We start from the raw sequence: 18,806 nt of genomic DNA, 5'->3' as shown, positions 1-18,806 counted from the left end.
TTGTCTGCTCTTTAGGCGGGTTGTTGTCTCTTTGACATATTCCCCATTTCCTTTCTCAATTTTATCAATAAATACACAAGTTTGCAACAAAACTTACAGCTTTTCTTTCCTCCAGAACTACCATTTCATGCTCTAATTGTTTCCTCAGTTTGACAGCAACCTCATTTTCACTTTTGATCTGCTTCAGTGATTTAGACACAGCATCATTAATATCATTGATTTCAAAGTGTTTGGTATTAGCTAAGGAGATGTATCTAAAATTACAATGATAGAACTAAATTAACAAAGCATAAAATTATTTAATGCAAACATTTCCTTAACCAAATTGTGATCATGCCTAAAATTTCTTTTGAGTAAACATAACTTTTTCTTGCATCATGCATATTCATTCCAATCATTGATTAATTACACAATTTTTCCTTCTAACTTTTATACACGACCATCCAAACTATAGCCATTTTTTTGGTATAGAGCTATATAAAAGCTTTTGTTTTGGGAGAAATTCTTTTTAAGGTTTTAATTGATTTTTTCAAGCCTTCTAGATATGTATATATACATGTATATATAAGTCTCACATTGATTTTTTGTTAACATGCATTATGTATAACTCAATTCTCACATACCAAGGAATGAAAACTTTACCTTTCAACAAACTTTTCAAATGATGTATTAGTCACATGTCTGTATTCCCCGGCATCCTTCTCTCCGCCGTCCTGTTGTCTGAGGACAAGGTGCATTGAGGCCATCATGTGAGCTATATTCTCTCTCTGAACATCATTCATCCATTCAACATCTGCCAAATAAATCAATCAATATTAAGATTGTTTTTTCTGTTATAGGCAACAAAACTATACCAAAACACTTTCACTAGCAATTGGCTAAAAAAATAGAATCGTTAAAGTGCAAACAAAACCTGTAGATTAAACAAAGTAAATAATTCAAATTTAACATGTGGAATATAATTATTTACTCCTTACGAAATCACCTTATTTGAAAAATAATTTCAGAAAATGATATTTACAAAGATAAAAGAAGATGCGGCATGAGTGTCAATGAGACAACTCTTCATCCAATTCACAATTTGTAAAAGTAACCCATTATAGGTCAAAGTACAGCCTTCAATATGAATTTATCACTTACCCTTAAGATGGTACAGTGCATGCTCAATGAGTCTTGACTTAGACCAATGAGGGAACCACAGGAAGTTAACATTTTCAGTAAATGCTGGGTATTCTCTGCATCGTCTCTGAAACTGTTGACCACCATCGCAGGCAATCATACAAACTCGGAAGTTATTTCTGACGATACCCAGGAAGAAATTCCAAGCTGTGTCCCGAGTGTATGTCAGTCCAGCTAAGGTCACTTCAGTCCTTATAGAGTTTATAATTGTTGTTTGTTCTTCGTAAGTAAACAAATGACTGATAGAACCTGATACAATAAATTCTATCAAAAACACCAAGAAATCCTCTTCCATCAGCTCCTCTTCATTTAACAGTAACAGAATTTTTTCACCCTGAAAATACAGACATAAAACATCAGAATAAAAAGAAAAAGTGCTGAAATTGTTCATTGCATACTAAGTCACCTTGGAATATGCTTTAGCTAAACAATCTCACAAAACTTGATTTCAAATGCTCACCCTTCCATTTTTTGGAGCTCAATAAAGAACGTTGGTTGACTAAGTTGAGTGTATATTCACCATTCCTACATGTAATTTTTCAACAACTGTTCCTAGACATAGACAATTCTGTTGATCATCTCAGAGTTTCTGTATAAAATCTGAGCTGACATTCAATAATGTAAATCTGCTCTGGTTTAACATTCTAACTCAATCTGGCTTTAATAAGTGCTATCATATACTTCATAGAGCTAAATTGAGAAAAAAGACTGACTAAAACACTATATACTAACCCTGGAACCTGCTCTGGTGTAACACTCCACTAAGTCCGACTTAAACTGCTCCATCTTATATTCCCCTGAACTCTGTAGAGAGCATGGACTGACTTGGAACACTGTATAACCACAGAGATGAGAGGCTAACTTAGCAATGACAGTACAGCGACCAGCACACCCCTCTGCTACTAGTACTGTGTGGGCACTTTCTTGAGGGGAGGCTATAGTACGAGCTAATCTACATACTTGTTCAACAACAGTCTGAAAAAACATAAATTAAAATATATTATCTTTTTTACATAAAAAGAATATGCACTCTTAAATCAAATACAATTTTGGAATGGTCAAAGACTTATTATTAATGCTGTGTACTTTAAAAATACATTTTCTATTTGATAATACTGTAATAGTATAAATTAAATTTTCAATTTATTAATGTTTACTTTCAAGATTGTGTTTTTTGTTTGTTTTCATCATATTGGCATTGGTTAATTCTGTAAGCAAACTAAGTTGCACCTAACTTTGTAGCTTAATTAAAATTACAGCATAATTCTTTCTCTGTCAACCCTACTATAATTAGAATTTACAATTACCAAATTAAGATTGTTTTGATCTATTTTGGAATGATCAGTACCTTATAAAGAGCTAATTTAATCCTGGGATGTATCTTGTTGTATTCCTCCACTCCTTTGATCATTAAATCTTTCACATCTTTCATATTAAACCTAGGTTTGTATAGATCTGTCTTGGCTTCCTCCTCGGAGATGTTAGAGATGTGTCGTGCATCAATCATCCCAGCTGTAACTACACCACTGTCTTGTTCTATCAAGTTACTGAATAATGGCTGTCTATTAGATACCACTAGGCGAATCTGTAAGCAAAATAGTACATGAGGTAAAATATTGTTCATCATCAAAGGAAATAAGCAGGCACCCATAGAAAATTCAAACAGAAATCGAAATACCTACTAGTGTTTAACATGTGAAACTGTGAGCTACTGCTCACTGATGATACCCCGCCCAAATATTTAGGTAAACAGGCAGTTATTAAATGATGAATCTGAAAACACATCACATGGTACAGCTGACTTAATATATAAACCCTGAAACCAAATTGTAGTGTAATGTTCCTAAGAAAAATGTGAATAAAATTTTCAACTTGTAAAATTATGTAAATGTTTGGATAACAGGAAGTTGTTGAGTTGTGAATCTGAAAACACATCACATGGTATAGCTGTTTCATAAACCCTGAAACCAAATTTTAGAAATCCTTGATATGTAGTTCATGGGACAGATGGCAATTGAATGATGGATGGACTGATGGATTTAAAGCAGGGGTATAATTATCAAGCAAGTAATTTCTACCAAACAGTTACCTGTTCATCACTAGAGAATTCCTTTCTAACAGCATTAACAAAAGCTTGTTTATATCTTTTGTGATCCACTTCTGTCACTAAACGATGTCCATATACCCAAGCGCATTCATGTTGCCATAGTAACAATAAATCTCTGTGAGCACAATCTGGCTGGAGTGAAAGGCATAAATTCCTATAATAAAAATTTGGAAAGTTTCAGAAATGTTTAATAATATATTTCTTTGTTTATATCAAGGAAATACAATCTTTTCTCAGAATCAGTTGTTTTTTGCATGGCAATTTTAGAATTATTTTCATAACAGCGTGGACAAGACCATTTCTTGGCACGATCAGGTTATCAATTGACTGAGTCAGATAAGGTTAACGTTCGTCGGATCATACATGTTATAGACCTTTAAAATGAGGGGCTCTTTATAAAACTATAAACCTACTTGAATATAATGGAGAGATCCCTTGTGGTAAAGATATAATGACATCTCTGCGCTGTATGTAAGAACATTCCTCTTAGTCTATCCTGGAGTTCTACATTCACTTTAACAATCAAGGATAGCAGCTTCCTCATGGCCTCTTCATCTTCTTTAACTTTAAGCTGGGCCTGTAATGATAACAAGTAATATTGACAAGTATACCATTAATGCTCCTCTCATTTAAAAGTTGATGTTTTTTAGTCGCAGGGATTGCTGGTGGTTTATTTTTTATTTTAATCATTTCTTTTTCTTTATAAATTTACATGTGGTCTTCATATTCATTTATATTGTGGCACAATAATCAAGCAAATGAAATAAATAAGCATAATATGGTATAACATTATGAAATCAATGGATTAAGTATAATAACATTTTCATTAATATAATAATTAAATGGCCAAAAATGATAATATCCAAATATAGTGGAATTTTCTAAATGTACTGAATCAAAATTCTAAGAATTAGTATATATGTCCTTTGAATCCTTTTCTGACTTGAAGAAAACATCAAAATTAGAAGGCATACAAGCTGGTTGTTTTTATTTTTATCTCTTTCAGTGTGGATTTTGTTGGCTTGAAATCACTTTTTAAATGCTTGTATTATAGATCACAAAACTGAAAAAATGTGGGTTTGAAATGGTATTTAAAAAATTCTCAAACAACTAACCAATACAATTTTTAGACAAAACATGCTCCAGATAAAACAAAAAACAAAACAACAGAACAATTCTAACCTTGTTTTTGTGTTCCTATACGTACAATAAATTATTTTTGTTAAGAAAAGACTAAAATCTTTTCTCTAGAACAGTGAGAGTGAGGCCACCTAAATTAAAACTTGATTTGAGATTTGTGGTAATAGAATTGTGCATAAGATTCATAACATTTGGTTGAGGCAAACTAAAATTATAGAACTGAAATAAATTCAGCAGTTTACCATTTGTAAAGGGCATAATTCTAGAACGGTAAAAGTGACACCACTTATCTTCAAATCTGATCTGTGTTTTGTGGTAATTTGCATTGTGTATAAGTCTCATAACATTTGGTTGAGACAAACTTCAGCTAGAGAAGTGAAACCAATTTTGGGACATACAGACATTTCATGCTCCAAATCAAAAAAAAAATTAACAGAACATTTCTCACCTTGTTTTTGTGTTCCTAGATATACATGATATATACATGAACAATAAATTATTTTTGTTACAAAATAACTACAAGCATTAATACTTTAATGCACATGCTACATTAAATAAACGATCTAATTGTCAGACAGCACAGTTGTAGTTTTTACTTCTTGTTTACTATTTCCAATTGTCTATGTTATATATGAATGTGTTTGTTCCTTAAAGAATCTTGAAACATTCGATTACAAGTCATATTGACTAAATGATAATTTCACTGTACAAATTTCAAGCATCTGAAACACTGGATTTAATCTCATCAGAAGCAGTCAAATATTTGAAAGCCAAGGATGTATCAGAACCAAAACAGTTGAAGAGCTATAGGACTAAAAAGGATCTAAAATAAAGAAATCTAGGGTCCACTTTGCCTGATTGAATACAGATCTTAGAATATTGTCAAACATGAAAATCTTCTATAATGCATTAATTTTCGTAAAAACCCTGAATAGAAAAATACTTTTTCACAAAGAATGTGTTATTGTTTGTTTTGTTATTTATACTTGAGAGTTTTAATGTAAATGTTTACCTTCAGATCAACATGATGAGAGGCAGGCATACCCGTCCCTGATGTCTCTGGCAGTATAAAATGGCAGTGAAGTAGAGTACTGAACACTGTCTGTAACTCCTCTTGACCAGGATATGGACAATGGAAGACAGCAAAGTGTCGCAGGAATCTCTGACTCAGTTTAGGCACGTTTGCTGTTGTACAAGGGTTGATTGTACTGATGTAGGTCACATTCTTGATGTATCTCCAGGCATGGCTGTCTGGGTTGTAGAACCCTCCGTCATCTATGTGTTCTCTAACTAGTTCTATAGCTGTCTGATGTCCCCATTTGTCAACCTGAAACAAAAATATATAATTTTTGAACTGTCAAGTTTCTGAGAAAAAGTGTAAAAGATGCCATTGTATTTATAAATTTTGTGTTCAACAACAACCTACAAAAGAGGGATTTTCTTAACATCTTATTATAAAAATACTTGGAAGATAGACCTTTTACTCTGAATACTATTTAAAACAAACATTATCAGAATTAACAAAACCTTTACTTGGCTGCCAATATGAATTTGCAATGATATTTTTTGACAGAAAGACGCAAAATAAGCGAAAATTTACATCCCTCGAAAAATAACCCACTTCATGGCATATCAGTATAATAATGGAAGAACTACCTGTGACAAATTGATGTCATCTATCATACACAGTAATTTTTTATTTCCTTTAGGGACATATGTCTTTCCATGTTTCCATTCTAATTTCTCATCAAGACGGTCATACAGCAGACGAGCATTGGTGAATCTGTCAAATAAAAAGAGTTCTTATAAATTCTGAGTTACTTTGCCAAATATGTTGAAATCTTTATCAAAATAGAAAATAATTCATTCAATAGTATTATTTATCACACAAATACAAGTTTTCAGTTTAAAAAGTTAGCTAAAGTTCTGTATTTAATTTAAATTTTAAATAGGATACTCTACTGTAGGATGGCATAATAATAGTATTGTAATGTCATAGAACAGACTGTATACTAACCTATTAGCAGGTATTGAAAGCGACAAGACTTCAGCAACTTCTCCTGAACAGACTGTACGAATTCTGTCGTTAATAATGGATGATTTACCACATCCATTCTCTCCTACAAGTATAACTGGTTTACCATACTCTGTCAGCACTCCAATCAGGAAGGATAATTGCTACAAACATAATATATATACATGTACTACGACTACTTAACATTCAATCTCACTAAAATTCAAATAAAAATAGAAAAATTCATATAATGTGGATTCATTAATTTGCTAGGGTGTCAATTTACATGGATTGAAGAAAACTTGCATTTTCATGGGTCTTTGTTTTCGTGGTTTTGCCAATTTCTGCACACAAAACGTATATAATTTTTGTCGTTCATTTAACATTAGTATTCATGGTTCACCTGTACCCATGAACATTGGTATCCAATGAATTGTAATGAATCCACAGTACTAAATATTGTAAGAAAGCATAACATTAAAACAATTCCTAACTAATTTAATTGTATTGCCACTGAACATAAGCCCTTTTCACTAAAAAAAAACTTGAAGTAAAAACATACATTAAGGCATGAGAAAAACTAAGAGACATTTTCCAATCAACTGCTGAATTTCCAAAACTTTTTTGTATAAATGATTCAAAAGACTGGTTATCTACACAGTGATTGGACATTCTGGTACCAAGTCAGGTAAGAGTAATGTAAAAAAGTAAAATTTAGCTTTAAATAGGTACAATTTGTAGGGAAAATAAACTGCTTAATATTTTTTTCACACTACAAAATCATTGGAAACAGTACTTTTTCCCCTCAAACTACACAAATTATATGTTTGATTTTACTTATTTTGATTGCTCTTACTTGACTGAGTACCAGGATGTCTTACCACAGGAGAGGTAATCTATCAAAAAATTATAAAATCAAGGGTTATAAGTTGGTAATATGAAAACAGTCTATAAAAAGAGAAATCATTACCTCAACAGACACAGTATGTACAAAGGATTCAGCTGATATGCCTTTCCTACTCTCTCCACTATACTGCTGTAGCGTATCCTTCCATAGTACAAACTCATGACTATCTCCATCGACCATGTAATCAAACACTGTACCCTCCTCTGGGTAGTCAATATGTTGTTCAAACTGTTCCTTCCACCAATTACTGAACGATTCTCTGTACTTCTCCTCCAGGGTACCACCAAATGACCATATGGCGGTGAAGTTAAAGTATCTCTCATACTCCACATCACTTAAATCTTGTGTTGATGTCTGGTTTACTACAGCCTAAAAAGCAAAAAGTCAATGGTATTTTAAAATCCATACGAACTTATAATAGGCTAATTGCCTTTTAATAAACAATGACTGCTCATCAAGAACTTTGGGTTAAGTAAAATTCTTATTATTCTTCCATAGATGTTTGTGTATTACATTTATTAAACTAATATCAACAAAATAGGAGAATATTGCTCACTTCTTTAATTGACATTAGTTTAAGAAAAGAAAAAGCCATGTCCTTATGAAAAGTTCTTTAAATCTTTCCAATCTTACTTATATTTTATTTAAGGATTAAACATACTTCTTGCAGGAATCTAATGTTTTCTCAATTATGTTGAAACAATAATTAGGTATAAGAAGATGTGGTGTGAGTGCCAATGAGACAACTCTCGATCAAAGTCACAATTTATAAAAGTAAACCATTATAGGTCAAAGTACAATCTTCAACAAGGAGCCTAAGTGGCTCACACTGCACATCAAGCTACAAACGGCCCAAAAAATTACTAGTGTAAAACCATTCAACCGGGAAAACAAATGTAATAAATGTTTACCTCTAAGAGAGTACAGAAAGTTCCAATCATGTTCTCTATGTTGTGCTGTATGACACGTTTATACTGTGGACATTTTTTCTTAGTACCACCCAACATGTGTGGTGTACAACAATCATTAAGGTATTCAATCGTCTTCTCAATGTATACATCACAGAAACCGGTCAGTAACTCTCGGTCATTCTCTGGACGATGTTCTAACCACTGGACTAGTATCAATTTCCATCCCACATCTTTTGGAGTCATTACCATCACACCAACATTGGCTAGTAATGCTGGACTCATGTGAGCGACTGATTCCATCTAATGTGTAAATTTAAATCATAGTTTTAAAAATATTATAGTGTGAAAGAGCTATAAAGTCAGTTATGAATCTGTTAAGAAACATTTGTTTGAAACAGTTAACCTCTGACATCAAAATGACCAGGGGTCGATCCGTTGTTCAACTTGTGATTTAGCTAATCAAATGATTAACTAGAACACATTGTTATATACTAATCATTTGATATCTATCAATTTACTATTAAATATTATACCAAACTGAATAGAAAAATACTGCTCATAATAGATAAATATTTATAGAAATAAAAAGAAAACATAAAATTGAGAGGTAAAAAGTATAGTTACTATTAACAAATATACAAACCTCCCACAAGAATCTAATGGTATCAGCCATTACAATTCTCTCATTGTTACCAAGGAAACAAATATACAAACCTCCCACAAGAATCTAATGGTCTCAGCCATTACAATTCTCTCATTGTTACCAAGGAAACAAATATACAAACCTCCCACAGGAATCTAATGGTATCAGCTATTACAATTCTCTCATTGTTACCAAGGACAACAGCTCCATCATTGTTCAGTACAGCACCAAGCAACTCCATCTGGGCTGGTTCAGACTGGCAAAAATTCAAAGTGATGTCATAATTAAATGTTTGAAGATGATAAAGTTTAAGTATATAATTAATACAGAACAAATTTAAAAAAAATATCACAATTTTTTAATGAAATGCTAAGTAAAAATTATATGGTTTTCATAAAAAAAAAAAGCTACAGTTACAATGAAAACATACATGAAGATGAAATATATCTGACACCCGAAACTCATTGAATAATTTCTTATTTCATAATTTTAACAAATCAATTTTTCTTATGAAAAGAAAATAGTGAGTTACCTCTCCATCCATTTGTACAATCTTCATGATGGGTTTTGCCTTCAGATCATAATTGATATTCGGTGGCTGTACACAAAACTTCCTTAAAATGGAGGCCAGAAGACCATCCTTCCATTCTCTACAACAACAAAATTAAAATTAGACAGCAAATAAACAAAACTTAAAATGAGACAGCAAACAAGCAGCACACTAAGCTTCTATAGAATAGAAACAGAAATTTCTTGAGCTTTTACAGTTTTTTTTTCACTTTTAAAATAAGGAGCTGGCTCCATTGGTTTGTATTATATATTTGGCCTAGGTAAAACATAGCTTTTACTGTCTTAATTGACTTAACATAGTATATACTTACTTAGTTTTCTGATCGAGGTATCCCATCAGTTCTTCGGATTCTACAGCTTTGGTAAATACATTCTGTACACTGATAATTTTGCCTCTAGATCTCTCTGCCACAGCAAATGTCTTTATACATTCACTTTTACCACATCCAGGTGGTCCAACCACAAATATCTGAAATATTTTATTTATCTTCCAAAATTTCAGATTTGAAAAAAAAGAACACATTAATTAACTAAATAACTCTTAAAAAAGGGTATCTCAATATATCTAAGTACTTTTCATCATTTCCTTAATGAATTGCTGTTTTTCAGTGATCTTCTATTATATTTGAGCCTTGGCTTACATGGAACAGAAATCTATAAAGGGTCCCAAAAATGAAAGTGTACAATCATTCAAAAGGAAAAACCAATGGTCTAAATTATATAAAAAACAAGAAGCATGGATTAAAATATGAAATTTTCATAGTTCATTCTTTCTAAACTTCTAACTTAATATCTATATGATTATTCACTTACAGTTTGATGTGATGCATTAAGCTGAGACAGTTGTGCTACCCTGGCTTGGAATGCTACACCAGGCAGAAGATTTAGCTCCCCTGTTGCTATAGCAATAGCATCCTGCATGTCCTCAATCACATTTCTCTGATGAGCATCTAAGAAGTTTGGTGCTGTCTGAAGTGGGACTACAGGAGTATTCAAAGGAATGGAATCTACAAAATAAAGTATTGAATAGACATTTATCTAAATCCATATATATTTTGGGGAACTTCAACAGTATTTCATTGGAATATTCAGTTAGACCTCAACTCCTTTTTTTTAACAAAATAAATAATCTGCCCTTAATTCCACAAATAAAATTACAAATTCATTGTATTTCAAAAGGTTTTTTTTCTGATCAATAACATAAAATTTTATGCAAGAGGAGTTAAAATATAGGAAAGGGTCAAAATAAAACATATCAGTGCTATTCCTGTCTATTTTTTTTTTTTTTTTAACAAATCTACTAAATACAGCAATCCCAATTGTAATAACAATATGCATTATATTATGGAAAAAATTTGCATAAAAAATACCATAGTATAATATTTATACTGAGATTAAACTGTTATTGCACCTGAACTTTCATTGAAGGCTTAAGAACTTTGACTCTTTCAAAATTTAAATTCCATCACAATTTTCTATCACTATGTAAAAATAGGATACAATTAAAGTGATATATATTTAAGGTGGGAATAACATAAACTGCAAGCAATGGATAATATAACAATTTAACCACTGAATAAACTCTTCATAAATAATACATGAAATAAAATGAAGTAAAATAACACATGCAAACTTTTGTCTTTTGACTTACAGCCTCCTCTGGGTCTGACATCTGCCAAAGTGTTTTGTAATTTGTTTGCTAAATAAATCAATCACATAAAAGATGACTTGGGATAAAACATTTATATATATATATTATCAAGTTTTTAATCTCCTTTTATTTTATTTTTAAAAAGTAATTTATACATTCATGTTTTTTTTCTTAAACAATATCTTATAACTTTACTCTGATAATGGCATCATAACTTGAAGGATTTTTTTTTCATGGATACTAATTTTTGTGGATTGAGAATTTGAGATTTACAATCCTACGGTAAATTTATACTTCGTTGAACACTTAAATTTGGTACAATTTTGTACCACACAAAACCAATGAATCATCGGTAGCAGTCCCTTTGCGCCAATTACTGTTTTTCAGGGGTATGATTTGCGCCAAATTTTGTTTTCCAAATGTATCAATTGCGCCAATATTCGGAGTTCATTTGCGCCAATTTACCTGTACACATCATGCACATATCTATCATAAATATATATTTATTTTTATTTTTGGCTTAAAACGTATCATGTTCGGAGATATTTCACCATGCAGATGAGCATCTGGAGAGAAATGACTTAAAATGCATTAGACAGTCCATATACAGAGGGAGAAGAAAACTTATTGCTTTGCTGAATATTGAATACAAGATATTCCAAAAGAGAAGAACATAGAAGCATTTGCTGATTATGTTTTAGTCACATATGTTGATGACACCATGCGTATGGGCTGAAACTACGTGTATCTACCGCAAGACGTATCAGTAATGGAGCAGAAGCATTCCACAAGAATTACATTGAACTGTTTTATGCATTTCATCCTTCTATTTTTGTGTTTTTTTGGACAATGAAGTGAAGTTACAAGCTACTAACTACATACAATAATTTGGGAAGTATACCCAAGCAGCAACAGTAAGAAGAAGATATGTTTCAGAAAAGGAAACATTTACCGAGTAAACTGCCGGATTTAAGTCAGAATAAAGGTGGAGGGAAGTCATTTTTCTTCTAATTGGCGCAATCGTATGTTTTATTTTTGGCTCAAATGATACCATGTAATTTTAAAGCAGGTGGCGCAAACGTAGCATTGGAGAAAAAAAGTTGTGGCGCAAAAGGACGCATTTTTGGCGCAAACGGATTTCTCCCGAATCAACACCTAACAGGCTATTATTTGAACTTGGAATTATTTTTAATTATGGAATTTGCTTGATTTCTTGTTATTGAATTTTTTAATAAATTCCATGTTTATTCTGTACTGAAATGTTCTGTGCTGCGCACAACACTTTCTATTACAACAAAAATAGTATGTTTTCAATAGAATGTACTGTGCCGCGCACAACACTATCTAACCAAAATACATTGTATGAAAGTGTTATTAACCACTCAAAAAATTATAATACCAAATAAACATGGAATTTATCAAAAAAAATTTAAACACAAGAAATTATGCAAATTCCATAATTAAAAATAATTCCAAGTTCAAATAATAGCCTGTTACCTGTAAAATTTGCTAAAAAAACATAACAATGGAAAAGGAATGCAAAATAAAGCCAATGATTATCAGTTGTATTTACATGTTTTATTCTATAATATATTGTAATGTTTAATTCTATAATATATTATAATGTTTAATTCTATAATATATTATAATGTTTAATTCTATAATATATTAAAATGTTTAATTCTATAATATATTATAACGTTTAATTCTTAGTTAAAAAATACATGTAAATACCACTATATAACAAAATAAACATACTTAAAAATGAAGGAACATCTGACAGTTCAACTTACCAATTTTATAGGTCAAAAGAGAAGCAAAGATAAAGTACTTGTTAAGAATGATATAAAAAAAAAAAAGAATCAGAAGCAATATCATATTTTTTTATTGAAATTGTAAAAATAAAATATTTTGGACACATTTGCCCCATCTTTCCTCTGATCATGGAAACTGAGTATAGCTGAATTGACCATGAGTTTTTCAGATATATTTGGTCAATTTTTACTTTGGCAGTTTGATAAGTGCAAGTCTATTTGAAAGTGCAAAGTAAACAAAAAGATTGCATCTGCAATAGTTTCAGATGCTAACATCTCTGATTTATTTCCAAGCGAGTTGATCAGTGCATTCATCATCTATATAAAGTTGTGTGTTGGCTTTGTAATACATTATTGTCAAGCTGCAGTTACTTTTCATAAAGCTTTTATATAGATACACGCTAGATATGAAAATTAAAATAAAACTCTATCCAACTTACCTTTCAAAGCTTTAGATACAAACATGTAATAATTGTTTTCATTTAGTGATAGCATAATGATTAATAAAAACATCACACATTAATATCATATTTTAATGTTTTGTTAGAAAATGGACCTGTTAAAATTAATATTTAGAGGTAGAACACATCAGCCTGCACCTAAATCAAATATGGTATATGTCCTAGACCAAACTAAACCCATAAAATCTAATACATGAACTCCTGCCCAACCTCCAAACTGTTGATTTTTCCATTTTCACACTTTTTAAAGGGATATAACTCCTATTAAATTTAAGAAGCAGATCTTAACTGCAAATGTTTATTGAGATTTCATTGAGCTGTAGTCTATATATTTAATGACTGATTCATTTTATTTTTATTTTCTGAGATATTTGAATATCTACCCTTCCAAGCAAAAAGGCATGTTATCACACAGGTTAATACAAATTGTATCATACCTTTCAATGATTTGCTGGATGTTATACTCCTGGCTGTTCTGATTCTTCCTGATCCATCCTTATGGCTAGTCCTTGATGGAGGTGGCTTAGACAGGATGTCTAGTTCTCCACCAAACACCATGGGTATATTAAGGTATGGCCACAAGTCAGTGATTAGTGTAGCAAACACACTTGCATCCCTACCATGGAGACGGGGCAGGAAAGTATCCCTGATGGCCATGACCAAAGATTTCTCTTCTTGGTGAAGTTTCTGTTCTGTCATTAAGCCATCTATAAATCATAAACAAGTTATCCATTATCTAAGATCATTCAAATATTTAAATAGATCACTGAATGATCTTGTACTAGTCGAAGGTCAGTTATCTGTAATATCTATTGATGTTTTGTTCAATAAAGAAAATGTTGCATAAATACTGCATACAGCTATTATTTTCAGACTATTATTGTAACTTTAATTAAGAAATCCCATTTTATTTGATCTGATTAATGTAGGTAAATGACAATTTTGTTTTTTTAATCAAATCAAGTAAAGATACACATGCAGGGACATTATGTCAACATTCTTGATGCCCTTCTTTGGATAATTTTTATAGTTAACTGACAAAATAATACCAAAGCTTGCTTAGTAAGAAAATAATGTCTCTCATAAGTATTATCAAGATTAAGTGTGAGATCATGGTATCTTGTATCATATTAATAGAGTTTGGAGGGTTGTTGTCTCTTTGACACATTCCCCATTTCCATTCTAAATTTTATTTGTGAAATTTCTGTAACAAAACTTACTGTTTTCTTCTTTTTCTTTTTTCTCTTCTTCTTCCTCTCCTTCTTCCAGAAGTCTGTGAGTGTCTACAATACAAAGCATTGTGTAAAAACTAAACCTTTAATTCACGAAAAAATATGAATATGAAAAACATGGTGAATATCAAATACTGCACATCACAGTACACTGTACGAGCTAGAAGAACTACTGCAAGTTAAGAACTTTATAATAATTGGGGAAATTGCTACAGGAAAATTTAGGTAAAAATTTATATGGAATTTACAGAAAATTTATCTGTGCAAAAATATGGATTTTAAACTTGCTGAAGCAGCATTACATGAGGCCTATCAGGTTTCTCAATTTGTGAAAAATTTAATCTCACTTGTTACCCCGATAATTTAACCACATTTGTGAATATGTCTCAGCTTCGAAACTAGCCATTAAACATATAAAAACTTAAGATATAGACAGGAATGGAAGAATAGGCTTCCATTGTTTCCTACTTGTAATGAATTGCACATCTTCACACTCATGTATAAGTGCTTAACTTTGTCTTATTTTTTTTTTTAAATCAATGCTTGAGAAATAAGTGAATCTTTCTATTTGATAAAGAATATTTTTCTTGTCTTGCACTCTCACCTGATTCCTCCACTGGTTCCTCTTTGAGTTTCTCTAGGTAAGCTCCTGCTTCAGATACTACACCCTTCATGGTCTTCATGCTCCACCCACCACTACTGCCACTCACATCACAACCTGCAAAAAGATTTCATAAAACAAAGGATTTCATTCTTTGTATAAAACAGATAGAAGTCTGTATGATGAAACAGAATCATGCTTTTTATTTATTATTTTTCATTTGCAATTGTATGTCCCTTTTCATATATCATACTGATATGTCCAGCAATTTTTGTTTTTATAAAATTGGTAGATTTTTTTTCACCAGTATGAAAGTGTATATTTGAAATAACTTTTTTCCAGAGCATTATTATCTTTATTTCATTTAAAACATTCTAGCTAACACGAAACCCGCCTTAACTTATGTATAAGAAAAACTTTTAATAATTTAAACTGTACAAAACCTGTCTCATTTACAGTCTCCATAGAATACGTAAATGAATTTATGTGACGATAATGTAAATTTTAATATTTATATTGTATGTATAGATATTATATGTGTATGTTCTTCTGCAAAGCAATTTGAACATCTAAAAGTAGCTAAAGTAAACATTCATATTAAAAGTTAAGAATCAAAACAAAATAAACTGAAGACAAGTTACTGACAAACAAAACAATTAGGTTTTACTGTTTAGAATCACAAATACTGAAAATTTTAAATATGATTCATGAATTTCTATTATTAGAAAGTTAGCCTACACTGGATGAACAGAAGATTTATATACTGCTTTTTTTTTCTTTTTTAAATTTGAATAACATGAAATATGCAAAATCAAAAGAGTTCAAATAATAAAAATGCTTATTTGTGCATAGAAAAATCCTAGATACCATTTTATAGAGACTATATATCATTATATCATTATAATATTTAGAAAATGAAAAGAAAGCAAATAAAATGATAAAAAGAATATTAAAGAAAGAAAAAAATACGTCAAGAAATGGCCAGACACAAAAAAAAAATACTTCAATTACTAACATTTATACCAATCCATTTAGTCTGATTGATTGATTGATTGATAGCTGTTTAACACTGATACGTAGAAGCCATAGTCAAAGAATTGAAAGAAAAGAACTGAGTCCCAAGGATCAAGGTCATAATATTTCCCCATAGTGAAAAGAATAAGTAAATATTTGATCCAAATCACAAGATTTACACTCCTACTCCATGAAATTTGAAGTAAATTTACGCTGTTAATAATTTTTAGAATAAATTTCTTCACAAAATTTGACTGACAGTTTGTTGTACAGATCGCTATAACTGAATGAAGAATAATTACACAGCTTAAGCTGCTGAAAACAGCTGAATTAAGACTATCTAAACGGTATAGAGTATAAGCTGATGCCAGCCACAATCCTCTTTAACTTTTTTTGCTTTATAATTTATATGTATATCGAGACTATCTAAAAGATGTATAGTATAAGCTGCTTCACAAATCTCCTTAACTTGTTTTGCTTTATAATTTATAAGTTTATAATCTTAATATGGTTAGCATATTTTCCTGTAAACAATAAAAAGCTAGTTATTAAAACAGCCCTCCATGCAGACTACTGACTACACCCAGTCATTGCACAGACACTTACCCATAACTCTAATTCTACCTGTTATAATAAATATCAATTTAACATCTAATCCTGAGTTACTCTAGCAATATTACTACAATATCTGGTTCCCATTTCCAATAATTAAAATAAAAAGCAATTAATACTACTAAATCCTATATCTGGTTCCCAACTCCAATAAAATATAAACTAATGTTTGTCTAGCCTTTCAAACCAAGTTCTAAAGTACTAAAAATACATCAATTATCTCAATGAGTCATCTTAACAACATCTTGTTTCTTTATTGTCCAGGGTTCAACTGTTAGTCAAATGAAAAAGAGGCTATAAACAGATATTTGGTTATTAAACATGAAAAAGGGATTAAAAAGAATTTTGTTAACTAAAATGTAGTTTGGATACAAAAAAAGGGAAATAAATAATTAAGTAAAACTATCAATATATTTTACGTACCTAAGATGATGTTTTCTGATATTGGTACATTTGTACCTAGCAGTCTACGGTAAAGTTCATAAAGAGACATTGTTTTCCTTGCCAACTCTCTTGCTCCAAGAAAACCTACAATATAAATCTACTTTACATTTCTCTGTCTAAAAAAAACAACAAACAACTGTATTTCTATTTTGAACATATTAAAATTTTAAACATTGTTTCTATAGTGAGAACAAATTTTCCAATAATTGACATATTTTCACTTAGGGCAGAAAAAAATGTATGGGGGGGTTGGGGGGTTGGAAGGCAGTTAAATTTGTCAGCACCTGCCACCCAGACAATTGTAATTGAAAATTATAGTGCATTATAGTGTGAAAAGTTGCTCTGATACCCATCACCCATGTATTATTAATATAATGTGCCTTCCAACCCCCATACATTTTTTCTGGAATAGCCCTTATATGCAAATTTGTACGCCATTACATAAATTCCTGTAAATTTTGACATCACAATTTAAAAAAATTGATGTCACAATTAAAAAGTGCTTGTTGCTTGAAGTCAGAAGGTTATTTGGAGCTGATCTAAGGTCATTCGGACTCAAACCAGCTATATAATAAAAGTGTAAATACGTTTATTGTGCAAAACTTATTAATATCTTATCTTTACTAACAGTTCGTTCAAATTCTATTTTAATATAAAGTGAAAACATATTCAATCACATATGGTTACCTTGACTACACAACATGACCTCTAAAGCCAAATGAAGGTCAGGTTTAATGATAGATATTGTTCTGAACTGATTCATAATATAGTCAGGTAAGGCTGCTGTAGCTGATGGATATAGGAGCAAAGCATCAGGATTTCCTGATTGAACCTGTAAGGCACTGTCTAGTAAAGCAAAGCAGGCTCCTGATTGGTTGAGTTGTATGTCATCTGACTGAAGATGGACTGCTCCCTTCCCTGCCTTGAGGGCATCCATAACAGACTGTATTAGCTGGGCAAATACACTCAGTACCGATGGTCTCAGATGGTTCAGATTGTTAAAAGATACCCAGCAACCTGTAAAATAGAAGTCAATATGATATTATTTAAAGTCTCAGATGGTTTAGATTTTAAAGGTACTTTACAAACAGCATGACTATTTCCAACATTATATTTAAGATTAAATATTCAAAAACACACTAACTATTACAATGTATTGATACATTTTGTAAACCTATGGAAACCATCTCAACAAGTGTCTTACTACTAGACATAAGAAGTCTAAGCAGCCATTTTTTATTACCCAACTATTTATTTGACTGCTTTAAAACATTTAAAGACAAACATGACAAATTTGATGTAAGTGAGGTAAACCTACCAGTTGATGCTAAACCTCTAAAGATGTCATGTAACATAACATAATCTGTAGTATTGGTACAGCTAAACTTGTACAATGGATGTCCAAGAGCTCTGGCTAACTCATGGGCTAACTCAAATTTACCACAATCCTGAAAAAAACAAGATATCATATTATATAATGAATGTACAAATAAAACTCTCAGGCTA

At 31.2% G+C, this 18,806-nt stretch overlaps 1 protein-coding gene across 1 annotated transcript in view; it reads right to left on the bottom strand.

Annotated features, from left to right (window-relative positions):
- LOC143079128 (uncharacterized) overlaps window positions 1-18,806 on the bottom strand; it is a 95,105-nt gene that overhangs the window by 33,991 nt on the left and 42,308 nt on the right. Inside the window, exons 43-67 of the mRNA XM_076254324.1 lie at window positions 18,619-18,748; window positions 17,988-18,317; window positions 17,280-17,384; window positions 16,851-16,868; window positions 15,234-15,347; window positions 14,618-14,680; window positions 13,835-14,104; window positions 12,881-12,910; window positions 11,123-11,170; window positions 10,285-10,478; window positions 9,783-9,940; window positions 9,434-9,551; window positions 9,044-9,157; window positions 8,259-8,558; window positions 7,411-7,716; window positions 6,444-6,604; window positions 6,083-6,209; window positions 5,439-5,753; window positions 3,700-3,863; window positions 3,269-3,440; window positions 2,528-2,764; window positions 1,912-2,154; window positions 1,141-1,513; window positions 643-793; window positions 98-254 (exon numbers count right to left, since the gene is read on the bottom strand). Of these exons, the coding sequence (XP_076110439.1) occupies window positions 98-254; window positions 643-793; window positions 1,141-1,513; window positions 1,912-2,154; window positions 2,528-2,764; window positions 3,269-3,440; window positions 3,700-3,863; window positions 5,439-5,753; window positions 6,083-6,209; window positions 6,444-6,604; window positions 7,411-7,716; window positions 8,259-8,558; window positions 9,044-9,157; window positions 9,434-9,551; window positions 9,783-9,940; window positions 10,285-10,478; window positions 11,123-11,170; window positions 12,881-12,910; window positions 13,835-14,104; window positions 14,618-14,680; window positions 15,234-15,347; window positions 16,851-16,868; window positions 17,280-17,384; window positions 17,988-18,317; window positions 18,619-18,748 (4,398 nt within the window). The remainder of the gene's footprint in view (window positions 1-97; window positions 255-642; window positions 794-1,140; window positions 1,514-1,911; window positions 2,155-2,527; window positions 2,765-3,268; window positions 3,441-3,699; window positions 3,864-5,438; window positions 5,754-6,082; window positions 6,210-6,443; window positions 6,605-7,410; window positions 7,717-8,258; window positions 8,559-9,043; window positions 9,158-9,433; window positions 9,552-9,782; window positions 9,941-10,284; window positions 10,479-11,122; window positions 11,171-12,880; window positions 12,911-13,834; window positions 14,105-14,617; window positions 14,681-15,233; window positions 15,348-16,850; window positions 16,869-17,279; window positions 17,385-17,987; window positions 18,318-18,618; window positions 18,749-18,806) is intronic.

Source organism: Mytilus galloprovincialis, chromosome 6 (assembly GCF_965363235.1).
Source record: "Mytilus galloprovincialis chromosome 6, xbMytGall1.hap1.1, whole genome shotgun sequence".
Classification (NCBI taxonomy): Eukaryota; Metazoa; Mollusca; class Bivalvia; order Mytilida; family Mytilidae; genus Mytilus; species Mytilus galloprovincialis.
Note: the sequence above shows the minus strand (reverse complement) of the source record. Positions and strands in the feature narration are given on the sequence as shown.